Raw genomic sequence first — 14,807 nt, forward strand, 5'->3', positions numbered from 1 at the left:
TTGTCAGGAAATATGAAATACGTCAGTGAGGCTTGCAGTGTTTAACTAACAACGCAGTACCCAAAACATTTTTAGAGACATCACGTTGGTTCTTTTTAAAGAAAACAAAATTATTCATAGCCTGGACTTAACGCACAATGTTCAAGAATCTGCAAAACACACAAAAATGGGAGTGGTAACACTATACAAGACCTTTGTTTCTGCCCTAGTCTTGTGGTGTACATTTGATTAGAAATAGACACATTTGCTCAGCAAATGTGTCACCAATGTGTGTGACATGTGCTTCCTTACCTGGGGTTTGATTGCAGGAGGGGGTTCATTTCCTTCTGGTAGTGATGACCCTGATTAGCTGGCTGGATAAGTAATACAAGGAAAAAAAAAAAGTTAAAAATGTTGCCAAATATTCTGTACTTAAATAAATGAAATCAATATTGATATGTATATATGATGTTTAAAAGACCACTAAGTGATATGCTGTTGCACTCACTCAAGATTGAAAATGTTTTTTTACATTCAGAATGACTTGTTTCATTCAGTATCGGCCAGTAATGACAGCCATCATGTCCACCGACATCTATTTGAGCTTGACTGCTTGACAAACGATGGTTGTCTCTCAGCAGAAATGGTGTATTTCTTTGACATATAAACTGTCACAGGCCATTTTGTCACTGCTGTGCATGTGGAGAATTTTGTAATGTGAAGTGTAATTGTTAAAGCGTACTTCGATTTTATTGCAATTGGAATACAGGTCACATCAAGGCTGGGACAAAGAGACAAATGAAAATGTAGATTCCTATTTATTTTTATGCTGTCGTTGAATAATGATAATCTATGGTTTCCCCATACATTAACTTATGTATGGCAGCTCGCCGCAGTATCAAAACTGCCTGCCACATATTAATGTTCTATTTTCGGAGCTGTGTGACCCACTCTCCTTTCTCTCTCTCATAAGCACATCATGTGTTTCACACACAGACTTAATTTGAGCAGGCCATCCAGGTATATTAACAGCTACCACATTAAATTTGATGATGCATTTTTAACATTTTATATATATGTATATATTATGCATTTGATTGAACCACACCATCTGTGATCTATTGTTATAAATTTGCCCTTGCTCTACCCATCCTGTCTACTGACAATCACACATGTTCTGCACAGGTGCCAGTACTGCAGTTTGTAAGTGCCACTGATTGCAGTAATGCTGTTTGGTACCATGTTGGTTTTGATTGTTTCGATATGCTGTGTCATTGATAATAAGTCCCCTCCACATGTGTCTCATCTTTTGTTTTAAAAAAAATCCACAAATTTCTAAATATCCTGCTGACAAAGAAAGAGTGGACACATGGAGACAGAAACAGAAATGATCCAGCAGAAACAGGCAGGGCAAGCTGTGTGTGCAGTCAGACCAAGAGGTGTGGGTTTGTGTGGGGAAAAGAAAACTGAAGATGGACAGCAAGGTGAGCAGATCAAAGCAGTTTATGAGAAAAACTAAAGTAGAGAAAATGTGACCTGCCATGGTTACACTGTCAGTCTGTGGGAAACACTAATCTACTGTATATTAGTAAAATATGTCATTGTGCCACTTAATATTTTCTCTGTTTCTACCAAATGTGACTCAAATTTAAATGCAGGGACATGAGCAACATGTCTTTAGTGAAGAGCACACTGTCCAGATCATCACCACAGTGGCCAAAATGACACCATCACACATGATGCCCCATTGAAAACAGGCACAAACGAACAACACTGCCCAATCAAACCCAAGCCTTGTGAGGAAAATGTTCACAAAAACCTTAGCATAACCACAACTTAAGCCTAAAAGCTTCTGGATTTTATGGAAATCCTTGTGCAGCCTGTTCAGGGCTGGACAAAAAGTCCTCTTCTGTGTGTAGGCAATTATGAAAGATCACTTCAGAAAAACACACAAAAGAAAAATGGAGAGAGCAGCAAGAGGCAGAAAATAAGGGTGAACAGTGAAGGGTGAACAAACCAAGATCAAGGGATCCGTAAAATCTCATAATGCTTGAGCATTTTAAAACACTAACGGCTACATTCTTCTGCTGTGAATGTAACAGGCAGAAGATAAGAATGGTGTCACTTTCAGTATATCGTAATATTCAGCTGCAAGAAAAGCAAGAGCATTACCCTCTCCATCTTGTCAAAGCTAAAGACCATATTATTGCCTCAGGAGGCTATTTAAGTCTAGTGCCTGCTTAACGGCTATTACATTACATGACGTTGATGAAGAAGCAGTTATGTTCAAGCTGCAGTCCTTGCTTTGCCTTAAGTAAATTTTAGCTATCTGTGTGCTCCAATTCCTTCTTTATATAATCCTCTTCCAAAAATAAGATGGGACCTAAAATTGTACCCTGTGGAATTCTGCAGGTAATACGCACTGATGATGATGTGTTACCTGTAGGGTGATGGAGAAAATTCTTTTGGGGAGGTAGGAGCTGAACCATCTCGGTGCTTCAACTGTAATACTAAACCCCGTGCCTCAAATGGTCATTTAAAATTACATGAACAACAGAATCAAAGAAAACACTTCATTCTAAAAGAATGGGAAGAACAGAAGTGCGTTACTTATTTTGACCAGACATCATTTCTTCATCCCAGAGCAGGTCAGGGGAGTGAACAAAGCAGTACTGGCAATCTATAGCAGCAGAGTCTAGCCTGAAACATTACCTGCTGTACAGCTTCCCAGAAAAACCCAGGATAGGTAGATCCTCATCACCTAGTTGACATCTGGATATATGGTAGCCTTATTAAGATATTTAGTAATAAAGGGCTTTTCAGGTCTTGTCAAAGGATATACTTGAATCTGTAAGAGAAAATCTAATCTTTTCAAGTTTGATGGGAGATTTAATGTTAAGATATGCTTGAGCCAAATATTGCATCAGGGGGAAAGAGCGGCTTCTACTTAAATAAAATGAGGAGCTTAGATTATAGAATTGTAAAAGCAAGAACGCGCTGCTTTATCAACGGAAAATTCAGTGCCACAGGTGGTGGGACAGTGTATTGGGCCATGAGAGGTTCAGGTTTAAGGTTCATGCCAAAACCCGTCTCCATTAGCATTAAATATCTGATGCCAGAATCTGTTAAATTTGGAAAGAGACCAGAACTTATGAGTATGGTTAACAGATGACTATTGACACCTACTGCAAGTATCAGTACTATCTGGGTAAATGTTATCAACCATGTCAAGAAGAAGAATAGACACACCGCAACTTCTAGCTATAGCTGGCACTTTTGTTGTTTGACCAGTTTCCTTGAGTGACACTCAAACATTTAGCTATTCTGGTGCTCAAACTCCATTATCCCACACATTCTGCATATCTACCCCTGTGCATCATTTGTTATCCTGGTACAGTGGGTCAGTGATGCTACATCATTCAGAAAACCTAAAAGAGCTGCGGTTGTCTCAGATCAACATTGCCATGATTTTGGGCCTTTTGTCTGCCCTGTGTTATGGAGACATAAAACTCAGAAGAAACCTTTGCTCCAAACAGTTGGATGTAAAACTATGCTGCATGGTATTCCTGAACTGCACAGACCTATTTGGCATCATTTTTTACAACACAGTGCTAGTGCCAGATAATTTCTTTCTACTGCCTTATTTATAAAGTAGTTTCAAAGTTGGCTGATAGGTCAGCTTCACTCTAGTGACTATATTCTGGCTTTTTATTCTGCATATACAATTCCTACTCTTCCCGCTTCTATTATTTCATCCCCTAATACATCAAACATTAATAACCATCTCTTGATTTCCAGAAACGCCTTGGATTTTGCCTTGCACACCTAAATGTATGGGTCTTTCTTCCAAAATTTGCCTTGTGCTATTTAGTGAAACTACATCTGACAGAAGTCACAGAAACCTGGCTGGTGGGTACGAGTCCTGATTTATACTTCTAATAAACTTGCCCTCATTGATGCCAATCATGCCACATACGAAACATTTAGATTAAAGAAATAGATCAAATCCTTGGTTTGCGCCCCTCGACTTGCTCTTGCTCTTTGAAATAGAAAGATGTAATGATATACTGCGAGAGCTTCTGGCACAAACACTGACAGGCAGGATTTTAGACAGTGCAAGAACAGTCTCATCATCTTTATATGGAAAACTAAATCTGACAATTAACTACTCTGATTTTTAAGGTGTCAATCATGGCTTCTGTTATTTCAGTCATCAAAACCTTACAAACATCATGAGAATGTATGTAATCCTTTGCACTACTCTCATCATTACTTTGATTAGTATTATTATGACTTATAATTATTATAAGGAGTAATATTTTTTGCTATGGGTGTCTTTATCTCTTCTCCTCTCTTTTTATTGGCAAGCGTTTTCTTAATATGCTGATGGTGGTGCTGTTGCTATATGTATCTGAAATTGTAAAGCACTGCAGCTGATTCTGCAAACATCACCTCAGGGTTTGATGAAGTCAGATGCAAATCTCATCCCGTCCCTGTGGAAAACTGTACCTACTGCAAGGTCTGAAGATACATGTTTTTGTTGGTGACCACATTGCTGTGTCCTCAAAAAGGAACCAAGGGATGATAATCCCTGTGGTAATAGTGCTATTCGTTGTTTTCTGCTTGGATCTCGCATATTAATGGGTATCTGCATGTGTAGAAATGGTAACAAGCCTATAACTCGAGCATCTGTAATTATTGTATTCACTGGGGATACTACAGTGGACCTAGTAGGACTGGGCAGGGCAGAGCTCTTTCTTCGTAAGTGCAATGTGCTTATGCTAATGGTGCATAGATCTAAATGACCTTCAATAGCCAAGAGTAAACTATACCATCTTTGAATTCTAAAAAGACTTCTGGGGATAATTTCAAATGACCTAAATAATTTTTAGTCACTTGGGGAGCGGTAGATATTATGCCAATGCACTTTTAAAAGCTGTAAGAGGCCAATTAATGTGTTTCTATCTCCATAATCTTTTGTAATGCAGAATCACGCAAGAGAAAGAGGTGCATTAGCACTTTATGGTGGCATAAGTTGAGGGCTTGAAATGGAAATTAGGAAGGGTGAAGATCAACCAGGGTCAAAAAAATTATTCCAGACGGGAGATAGAAAGAGGGACAACCTGCTAATGATTGAAAATAGCAGATGAGCTGATGAGCATATGAGTGTTGCTTGTTAGTGAAGATCAACAAAAAAAAAAGATCAAGAGTAGCAGAGTGTCATTGTACAGACCATGGAGATGTGGGTCCAAGTAGAGGTGTCATCACTGCTCATGCTGATGCTGACATTACACTGATGGATCTGAGATGTGTTGAGGCCCGAGGCTCTACATTCATCTTCCTCCTGCTCCCTTTTCAAACTTGCCAGCATTCTAAGCTCCTCATCATCCTCCACATGCAGACTGCTATGCAGGTGCAGGTTGTAATCTCTGGAATCAACAGGCTTCAATGGGGTGTCATCTTCTTCCTTTAAAATGATTACCCATAGAACAGAAATTTGCAAACAATCCCAATGACGATACCTTGCAGTATTGCATTGCAGTACTGTCACAGTAACGCTTACACAATCAATCTGCAAAGTTGACACAATGTTTTGTGCAACCAACAAAATATTTCTTAAATTTTAAAACAGCAGATAGTTGTCCCAGACAGACAAGGCTCAAGGCTTTGCTGCACATAATTCATTGTTTTGACCCTCTGAGGAAATGTCCTTTAACAATGGATCTAAAGAGTGCTATGCTAACTTGATTTATGACAAAATGCAAGAAAGCTTGGTCTTGCCCTGGTGTTGAATCAATGGCAGTCAATAAACCAGGGCTGCGGGGAGGGAAACAAGCTCCTTGTCATATTTCTCTGACAACCTTTCAGTCAAAGCCTTCACTGCATGCTGCCTGCTGGAGTTGGCACAGACCGACAGTCAGGAGCTGCACTGATGAAGGATGCTGGGATATGTCTCAGCAGTGACTTGTGTAGATGCAGAAAGTAACAGCCAAGTGACAGATCTCCCTTCAGGCCTTGTGATCTCTCACACCGACTATCTTCTGATCAGGGATCTTTTCAACTGGAGCAGGGTCCAAGCTCAATTTGTAACAGACCGTAGTCTGATCCATCTCAGCACGGCATTACAAAGTGACCACATGTTATTGTGGACACAGAGAAAGAAAATCGACAAAATACCATCAGAGCTTTTAATAAGCTGCACATTTGCCACAAGGCCTCCAAAACCCACTCTGCACATCCCAAATGAAGATGAATAATATTGTGACTGTAAATTATAAGAACTAAGCCAAATCCATCGACTGAATACTTTGGGATGCAATAACAGTGACTGTAAACAAACGCTTTCCATTGAAATTTAATCAAACTAATGTTTATTTAACCAAGTTGCATTAATCAGTTCTTAGGGTAGAAAAACATTTACTGTCTTTTTATTCTGTTGTGATCTCCACCAACTCCTGAGAGAAATATCTGGATCTTTGGTTGAGCCTGCTATTCTAGATGCTGAACTTTTTCACCAGCCACTCGACAACATTGTCTGTCTGATGTCTGTTGCTGGGCAAATAATGTTCAGTGGTTTTATCAAAGTATCGTTTGGTTGAAACAGTTGCCTAGGGATTCTTGAGAGTGGCTAAGGCTCAGGCAACAAAGTACATTTGCTTGCCATAAAACATGCCCTTAATGAAGCGTAATTCTCCTTGATTTTGGGACTATGAGCATCCCCTTTCATTTCACTAAGTCAATTGATTAAAATACCAAACTTTTCTAAATGTTTTTACTTTAAACACTATATATTTTATCTTGCATGTTGATGTAAACTTAAAATAATAATAATAAAAAACATTAATGATACAAATTGATCAACTCAGTTTGCCATTGCAAATATTAGGCATTTGTTGGGATGTTTTCATAGGTAAGTGTGACATCTATTTGATAAATAATGAGCACATTTGCTTTGTTATTACTGACACAGTGAGAGGTTATCCAAATTGTCAATGTCTTTTGTGGAAATACAGCATCAAACATGGGCATCTCACAGTGGAAGTAATTAGGGGTCATGGCCAATCCACAACTATTCAGTTAAAGGCATTATATGCAGCAATTGTCAGTTGCTGTTTGTAAACAACCCAGTAAGTGATTCTGGAGAAAGACTGTTGATTGCTGTCTCTCATTCCCAGGTCAACAGTTCAGAATCGTTGTCACTAAGAAACGTAGCAAACACAGAAAAATAACAAGAGAATAAAAAATACAGCCAGAAGGCAGGGTCTCTGCAGATACTTACAAATAAGTGATAATTAAGAGGAATTATTTCTGTATGAGTCTATATGTTGTTTTTTACGATGTTCCTGCATATTGTTACTTAAAGTATGAGGTTTGGAATAATAGTCAGTTATATATTTGTCTCTTTCTCACAAGAAATAACACCCATTCAGAGCCATAGCAGTCAGGATGAAGACTAGTGTTTGTCAAAAATGTAGAAGTAATGCAGTACCTTGTGCTGTGTGAAGTCATCCAGTCTGACTTCTTGCAGGAGTCTCCTAGAAAGTGATATGATGCTGTTCCCCTGCACAACCTGGTTCACTACCCTCGGATCACACTGGCCATACTTGTGTTCCTGTCTGCTGGGTGTCACACTGGGTGAGAGGCACCTTGTGGGGACAATCCCCGCTGGTTCTGCTTTCCCACTGGATGGAGACTGCAGACGAATATCTGGACTGAGGCCTTTTGGTGCTGTTTGATCCATAATATGAGAGTCAGAGTGGGTTTCAAGTTGCACTTCCAAAGATGGACTGGGAGATCTGGGAGCAGCAGAGTTTGACTCAACACTAGGTCTGTGATTCTGCAACATGGTGCAGGTCTTATCCTGAAAGAAATACAGGGCTCAAGTGAACAAATATTTTAAAGGTTAAAATGGCTGACACACTGTAAAAAGAATCAAGACGTAAGAGCATGGGAGTTCCTCATGGTTTTCTTTGTTAGCTGAGCAACTTTGATATTGTGTGCTGCCCTTTGGATTGGCGTGTGCTTAATGAAACATGATAATGAGATGGTACACAGTCATTAGGATTGATCAGGTGTTGGTGACTCAGCTTAAAATTAACCTCACATTTTAAAAGGCTAATGGCATTTCTCTTTGAGTCTGCTAATCTTTTCCACCTTCAGATTTAAAAAGTTAACTCTCAGTGATGTAGTTCAAAATTTGTCACCTACCAATCAGGTTACATAACACACTGTACATACAGACACAGCACACGGCTCTCCCTCAACATCAAAGAAATACTCCACTGAAGACCAAACTTCTGAATATCAAACATGCATCCCTGTAGGCTTGAAAGAGACGTGATTCAGATAAGTTTGTAACTTGCTCCTTTACTGAGGACGGCAGCTGGATTCACAGAAGTAACAATGGATTCCAATTGTGACCCAGTTTCTAAACGACTAAAAAACACCCATGGAAACTTTTCAAAAGATTCCTGCAGCAAAAACCACTTCTGTCCCCGACAAAAAAGCACACCAAGTGGCCATCCAGAATAGCTAAGCAATTAGCCATACTGGAGAAAATATGATTGTTTTGAAACAAAATGAACATATGTATGCACAGAGAAAGTTTGCAGGGTCTTTTTTTTTTTTTTGCAGTGAAACTGGGTTGCACATGGAATCCATTGTAACTGTTGAATCAAAGCTGACCACAGCTGCATTTCCCCAGTAACACAGCTACACTTGCTTTCTCAGAGCCTCCATTCAAGCCTATAGGAGGTGAATGATACATAAATAAAACCTACATTAAATGGTGTTATTTTTGCACCATCAATAACTGATCATTTGATTTAATAACCTACTTTGACAAATAAACACGCAAAATTTGAGTTGCTACTGTATCTTCAAAATATTTACAATGGTCTTTACCAGTTCCCCATGAAATACAGAGGATCACAATTGTGGAATACTTACAGCTAGTAAACCTACATTTCAGTAGTTGATAATATAGACATTGTCTCTCATGCATTAAACTACTTAAAGCTTCCCTCAGAACTGCAGGACTCTAACTTTCTGTTTCTTCCATCTGTTGTCTCTTTTTGAGGTGTTTACTTTCATCTGAGCTTTGTTTTGGAGTAAAAGGTTATTATAAGCCCCTCAAGGTTTTTGGCTCATCTGCTCCACATGATATTTGTTTTCTCTTTTATTTTTATGCTTTATCATTTTTGTCAGCGCGAGTGAATAAACAGTGGACCACATGTATTACTGAAGGCCTTACATGGGTGTGGCTGTAAGCATGTGGATTTGTAGTGTGTACGTGTTTAACTGTGTATGCCAGAATGTGTGTTGAGGGCACATTTACACCATTACTGCATACTCCATTCTTACAGTTAATACTGCATTAAAATAATTGTAATTCCCTGAAAAAAATAGCTACTGTTACTGTCTGGTCTACTGTATTCAAAATAGTTCATACACTGAATGTTCATTGCTTTATTAGGCGTTTAATATTTCTCTATGTTTAAGAACAAACGTTAGCTCAAAAGAATTGCATGAACCTGATGCAACACCTTGAAAGATTATATTGCTCCAAGTTGAGCAACCTGCCACAAATGAATGAAATCTAAATCAGTTGTGTCAGAGGTCTACTAACCCCACTAGCTGCAATGCCACAATAGCAGAATATGGTGGCTTACCAAAGCTTAAAGCACTGCAAAGCTGAGGTGATATATAAAAATATTCTGTGCTGCATGTCATGCAATTTACAGTGTACATCTACAATATTTAAACAAATTATGATCAATAGCCTTAGAAATATGTTATATGTCTCACTTATCACCCTTGCTAGTGACAGTGTGGGATTGTACAAGTACAGTGAGTAGGTCTGTTTAAACAGCATTTATCAGACTCAGAGCAAGGAGCAGCACTGCTACTTCGCACTGGGACTTCGGGGCTCTTAGGCCCTCAGTGTAGTTACAATGCAATTTCCGTCATGAGCAAAGTACACATGTTATTTTTTGTCAACTATTAACCAAATAAACATTTCAACATTTTGTTTTCTTCAACCAATCTTCAGTCAATGATTTCCTGTTTTCTTACAGTGCAGACACTTTGCAGCTGTCTCTCCACTCAGCTTAAATTACTTTTGCTGTTATCCTTGTTCATCGGCTAATATCACTGACAGTGGCTCCTACATACGTATAAATCATTGAGACTTTGATTTATCAAGGACATAGAAGGCTATGTCCTCATCAACCAGTGTGCTTAGTAGGACTCAACAATGAACAACTGCAGAAGGGAGAGTTAGCAACTAACCTTTCAGACAAACAAGTATACAACTTTGATTTGCAGTACTGCTGCAGGACACTGGATCTATGTCAGATGGCCTGGATAACCTCTCATCCTCACACAGCAGGGTACAGTCTAGTCAGTAAATCTGAAAGAATTTGAGAGAAAAATGCTACAGGGAATGCTAACGACCAGGCTAATGACCTCAAACTCTAAGTGTGGGCAACTTTGCTATTAAAGATGTAAAGGCAAATGCAAGAAAAACACTTTGCTAAGCATGTGTTCTCTGACATAATAGAAAGAAACTGCACATAAACTGACTGAATATTTCACTGTGAAGAACATCATAGTGCATATAGGAACTAATAACATTGTGAAACAGCAATCAGAAGTACAGAAATGCAACCACTGATTTATTGAACACACTCAGCGCCTTGAATATGGAGTTGTTTATAAGTGATACATCACTAGTCAGAAGAGGAATCAAAAGATTCAGCAGACTGCTGCATGTGGCCTCCATACAGTACAATGAAATGACATTTTTTTCTTTTGGGGGGGCATCTTTTTTTTTTTTTGGCCTCCACAAGTTAGGTATAAAACTGTTCATCTCAACTCTATTTTATGACCTGCAGAGAATACAAGAATCAAAACGAGGCAAGATGTAACATCCCACACCAGAAACTTCGAAGGAAAGCAGCCATTTCAGCCTGAAGAAATGTTTCAAATATGAGGGATGTCAGAACCGTCTCCACTGCACATGCCAGCTACCACCTGTGTGGTTTCTCTTTCTTCACATCTGAACCCCATTCAGTTCTCCATCCTCTCCAGTCAACTTCTCCCCCTCCACTCCCTTCCTGGAGTTTCCTGACCAAACGAAAGCACTGGTCACTGGTGAGAACAAACTTAACCCTCATCCTTTCCCACTTTCTACCTCCATTTTCCTTGAATATCCAGTTAGTACTACTGGTTCTGCACAAAAAAACAGCAAGCTCTCACTGAGTTGGGTCCAGACTACAAGAACAATGGCATACCTGAACGCTCCCAATTGTGACCCAGTGTGCTAGCATTTTTCTCTTTTCCTGCCTTGAAAAATAATAGAAGGTTTGCTCCATCATCAAATCTTTTCCATCAGATACCGATTCCTCGCCAAGTTCAGTCAGGGTCTGCCCTGAGGTCTGCCGAGGCAGCTCTGTTGAATATTCATTCTCTTATCAACAAGTCATTTTTAATTATTGTATTGCAACCACACATACAGTAATCTTTAATTTATTCTTTTAACTAAAACCTGTCTGGATAAAAGTGCATCAGTTCTCATAGAGCCAGTCCTCCCAAAATGTAATTTTCAAAATGTTTGTTGTGCTTGTCATGGAGTGATGCAGCCTCCTTTGAATATCTTTGCATTGTGTTGAAAGGTACACCAACAATCCTGCTATTAACAATTTACAGATATCCAAATTCTTCTATGATTTTGTTGATAACTTCACTGAGCTGCTTTCTTTTATCTCTTGTCAGGAACAACATTGAAATCTTTTTATGGATGCTATGTTTACGCCTAAGCTCACTGTCAGACTCTGTTGATTCCCCCTTTGATAATTTTGACTGTAAAAGCTCTGAAATCTATTGGCGCTATTGCACCTGAAAAGGTAGAAACATCTCTGGATATCACTAAGAGTTGTGGTTCTCTTATTTGCCCCTCTGAATAAAGTCAATTCCAAAATTTTCTTTGGGGTGGCAATACATTTTTACTCAATAAATTATTATTATGTATTAATGGACAGTCCCTAAAATGTTGTAGTGGTCTTTTTTACATGTGAAAGTGAAGATAAAATAACTAATTCTACAAACTTCATACCACACGGCGATATTGATTTGAACAAAGTAAGTTGCCAATGTAAACGACAAGACATGCCAATGGTCGCACACCTCCAGTCAGACAATCTAGTGTTCAGATGCATGGTCCTGCTTCAGACAGTAGGGCACAGCAGGTCTTTTGTAAAATGAAATACAGAAAGAAGAATATGCTGCACATAATGTTCTACTCAAGGGAAATACTTTCCTACAGCAGGTGTTGGTTCCATTTGAAAGTGTTTTGACAGGCTCATTATTTGGGCAGCATCTGAAAAGGCTACATGTTCTTTTGAACACACAGACATGCAACTTGTGTGTATCTGTGTGTGCGTCATGATTTCTCCCACCTCGCAAAAAGCTGCTGCTGTACTTGTACTGTTCTCCATCTTTCTTTGGTTTTTGTTTTGGGAAGTACTTCCAGAAAGTATTGCTGATAATAAGCTAATAATAAGCTACTTTTGGCTATAAAATATCGGCCAAGGAAATTATAAAGGTTGAGAAAGTTCAACAGAGGTGAATATACAATAGATATGAAACTATTCTCCAAAGCAAAAAGTAATGTAAAATCTGTAAAATGTCAGCCGAGGATAGAGAATACCATATCTGCAGTTTACAAAGGTCACTGTAAAAAGACTTTTTTCAAACAGAAGCTCTTTTGTGCTGTTTTTCTTACCAGATCACCCTGGTTTGACTTTTATACATGGAAATTTGCACATGCACACAATGGTGAAAAATAATGATTTTTAAGAAGGTACTTGAGTTACTGACAAAACCTGACATTTACTGTTAGTTAATGTCTTAGAGAACATCATCTCCTGCTTGACTCCATTAGAAATGATCTGGAAATTTACTTTGGATGGATTGTGTTTTCAACAGTGTGCATAAAATACATTACTTTGATGCAAAATGAAAATATTATTAAAGCTAAACTAATCATCTGCCCAGCTAAATAAGATTCTTAAGGCTGAATTATCAGCCTTATTATAAGGTTTTTAATAAGTAAAAGCACTTAGCATATCTTTGAAGATAGTCTTTTTTTATATTCATCGTTCAACAATTTCATTTCCCTGCTCGGCATAAAAAAAAACTACTATTCTTTATTGCAAGTCTCGGAGCCAATAATAAATTATCTTATCATAAATAACCCACTGATCTATAGGTTAAAATATTACTGTTACATGTGCATTACAAAAGATTACACTCCAAAATAGAACATATAGATAAGACAAATCCATACACTAATAGCGTGAAAACCAGAGTCTTTAGTTATCAAGCTCCCTTCCTATGGAACCATCTTCCAATTTCGGTCCGAGAAGCAGACACCCTCTCTATGTTCAAGAGAAGACTTATAACTTTCCTTATGATAAAGCTTATAGTTAGGGCTGGCCTAGGCTGCCCCCCCCTAGTTATGCTGCTATAGGCTTCAACTGCCAGGAATCTCTTCTCTCTCCTCCTCTTATGCTCTTCCCATATACATTCATGTTCCACAGATGCACATCACCAACTTGACTTCTTCCAGGGGAGTCTTTGTGCTTTCTCGTCTACATTATTACTACTATTACTGCTATTACTACTACTACTACTATCATTATTATTATTGCTAATACTGTTTTTCATAGTTCCAGTACTCTGTTATTAGAGCTGTTGCTAAGCATCTCTATCTGTGCGAATTGAATTGATTTGTTTATTTACCAGCAGATACACTTCAACTGTGTTTGCATTTTAAGTACAGAGTGCATGTGTATTCTCCCCAAGAGCAGACATACCTCATCACTTTCACTGCCAAAAAAGTCATCCTCTAGCGGGGCCTCATGCCGCCTCCCACTTTTGCTCTGAACCTGATAATTTCCCATCTCTATCTTTTCCTGGTCACCCTGGCCTTGCCCTCTTTTGGGTGAGTGTGGCTGGGATAAGAAAGTGAACATCTCCTCTTGCAGAGTGAGCTGGGGCTCGGACCCCTCATTATTCTCCCAGCTGCTGCAGACCTGCAGGTCACAAGACAAGCCTGGCCAGATCGAGCAGGATAGAGACTCTGCTGTTGGAGAAGCTTGTGAACTTTCCTTGACAGGACTCCAGCTATACTCATCTAAAATAAAAAATTACAGAACAAAACATGATTAATAAATCCTTTTCATTTTTTTTTCACCATGGTGCTAATATCATTCAAGTTCATTTGATTATACGCACATAAAAATGTATAACAACAATGTACAAAATTGTAATGAATTCCACCGCTTGCCAAACATGAACATTCATTTCTCGAGCACTGACATTTCTGTTGCTTTTGTTAATGGCTCTGCTATGCTAATACGTTAATGAGAAAGGAACAATATAAACGGCATAAACAGTAGAACACCAGTTTACTGCAAAATGGTCATGAAATGACAGCTCTGTATAAACATTCTTACAAATCGAACTGCCTGAGACACCTATTCTCCAAGCAAACAGTGCTTCTATTCTGCTTTTGTCTTTTGGCTATCTACTTTTATCTAAGTCAAAAAAAAATTAATTTTAGAGCAGCATTACAAATACTACATTCTATGTTTCTGAATATACTGCATATCCACAGTTGTAAAATCTTTCTCTGCCTTAAGTTATATCTCTTCATGTGTGCATGCAAGAAACAGCGAATCCTTGAACTCTGAGCCTGAGCTCAAAGAAAGATGCACCTCTATCTGAATGAGTGAGCACATTTGAACCTCTTGACAGTATAATCA

General features: G+C 38.6%; 1 protein-coding gene across 7 annotated transcripts in view; it reads right to left on the reverse strand.

Moving 5' to 3' along the window:
* The window catches only part of cfap20dc (CFAP20 domain containing), a 33,940-nt gene that overhangs the window by 9,109 nt on the left and 10,024 nt on the right, over positions 1-14,807 (reverse strand). For 6 of the 7 annotated variants that reach the window (XM_046383539.1, XM_046383541.1, XM_046383540.1 and 3 more), the window contains 4 exons: positions 13,857-14,176; positions 7,469-7,840; positions 5,213-5,446; positions 292-353 (listed from right to left, as the gene is read on the reverse strand). In XM_046383539.1, coding sequence (XP_046239495.1) covers positions 292-353; positions 5,213-5,446; positions 7,469-7,840; positions 13,857-14,176 — 988 coding nt within the window. The other variant, XM_046383542.1, reaches the window with a different exon arrangement.

This window comes from Scatophagus argus, chromosome 3 (genome assembly GCF_020382885.2).
Source record: "Scatophagus argus isolate fScaArg1 chromosome 3, fScaArg1.pri, whole genome shotgun sequence".
Taxonomy (NCBI): domain Eukaryota; kingdom Metazoa; phylum Chordata; class Actinopteri; family Scatophagidae; genus Scatophagus; species Scatophagus argus.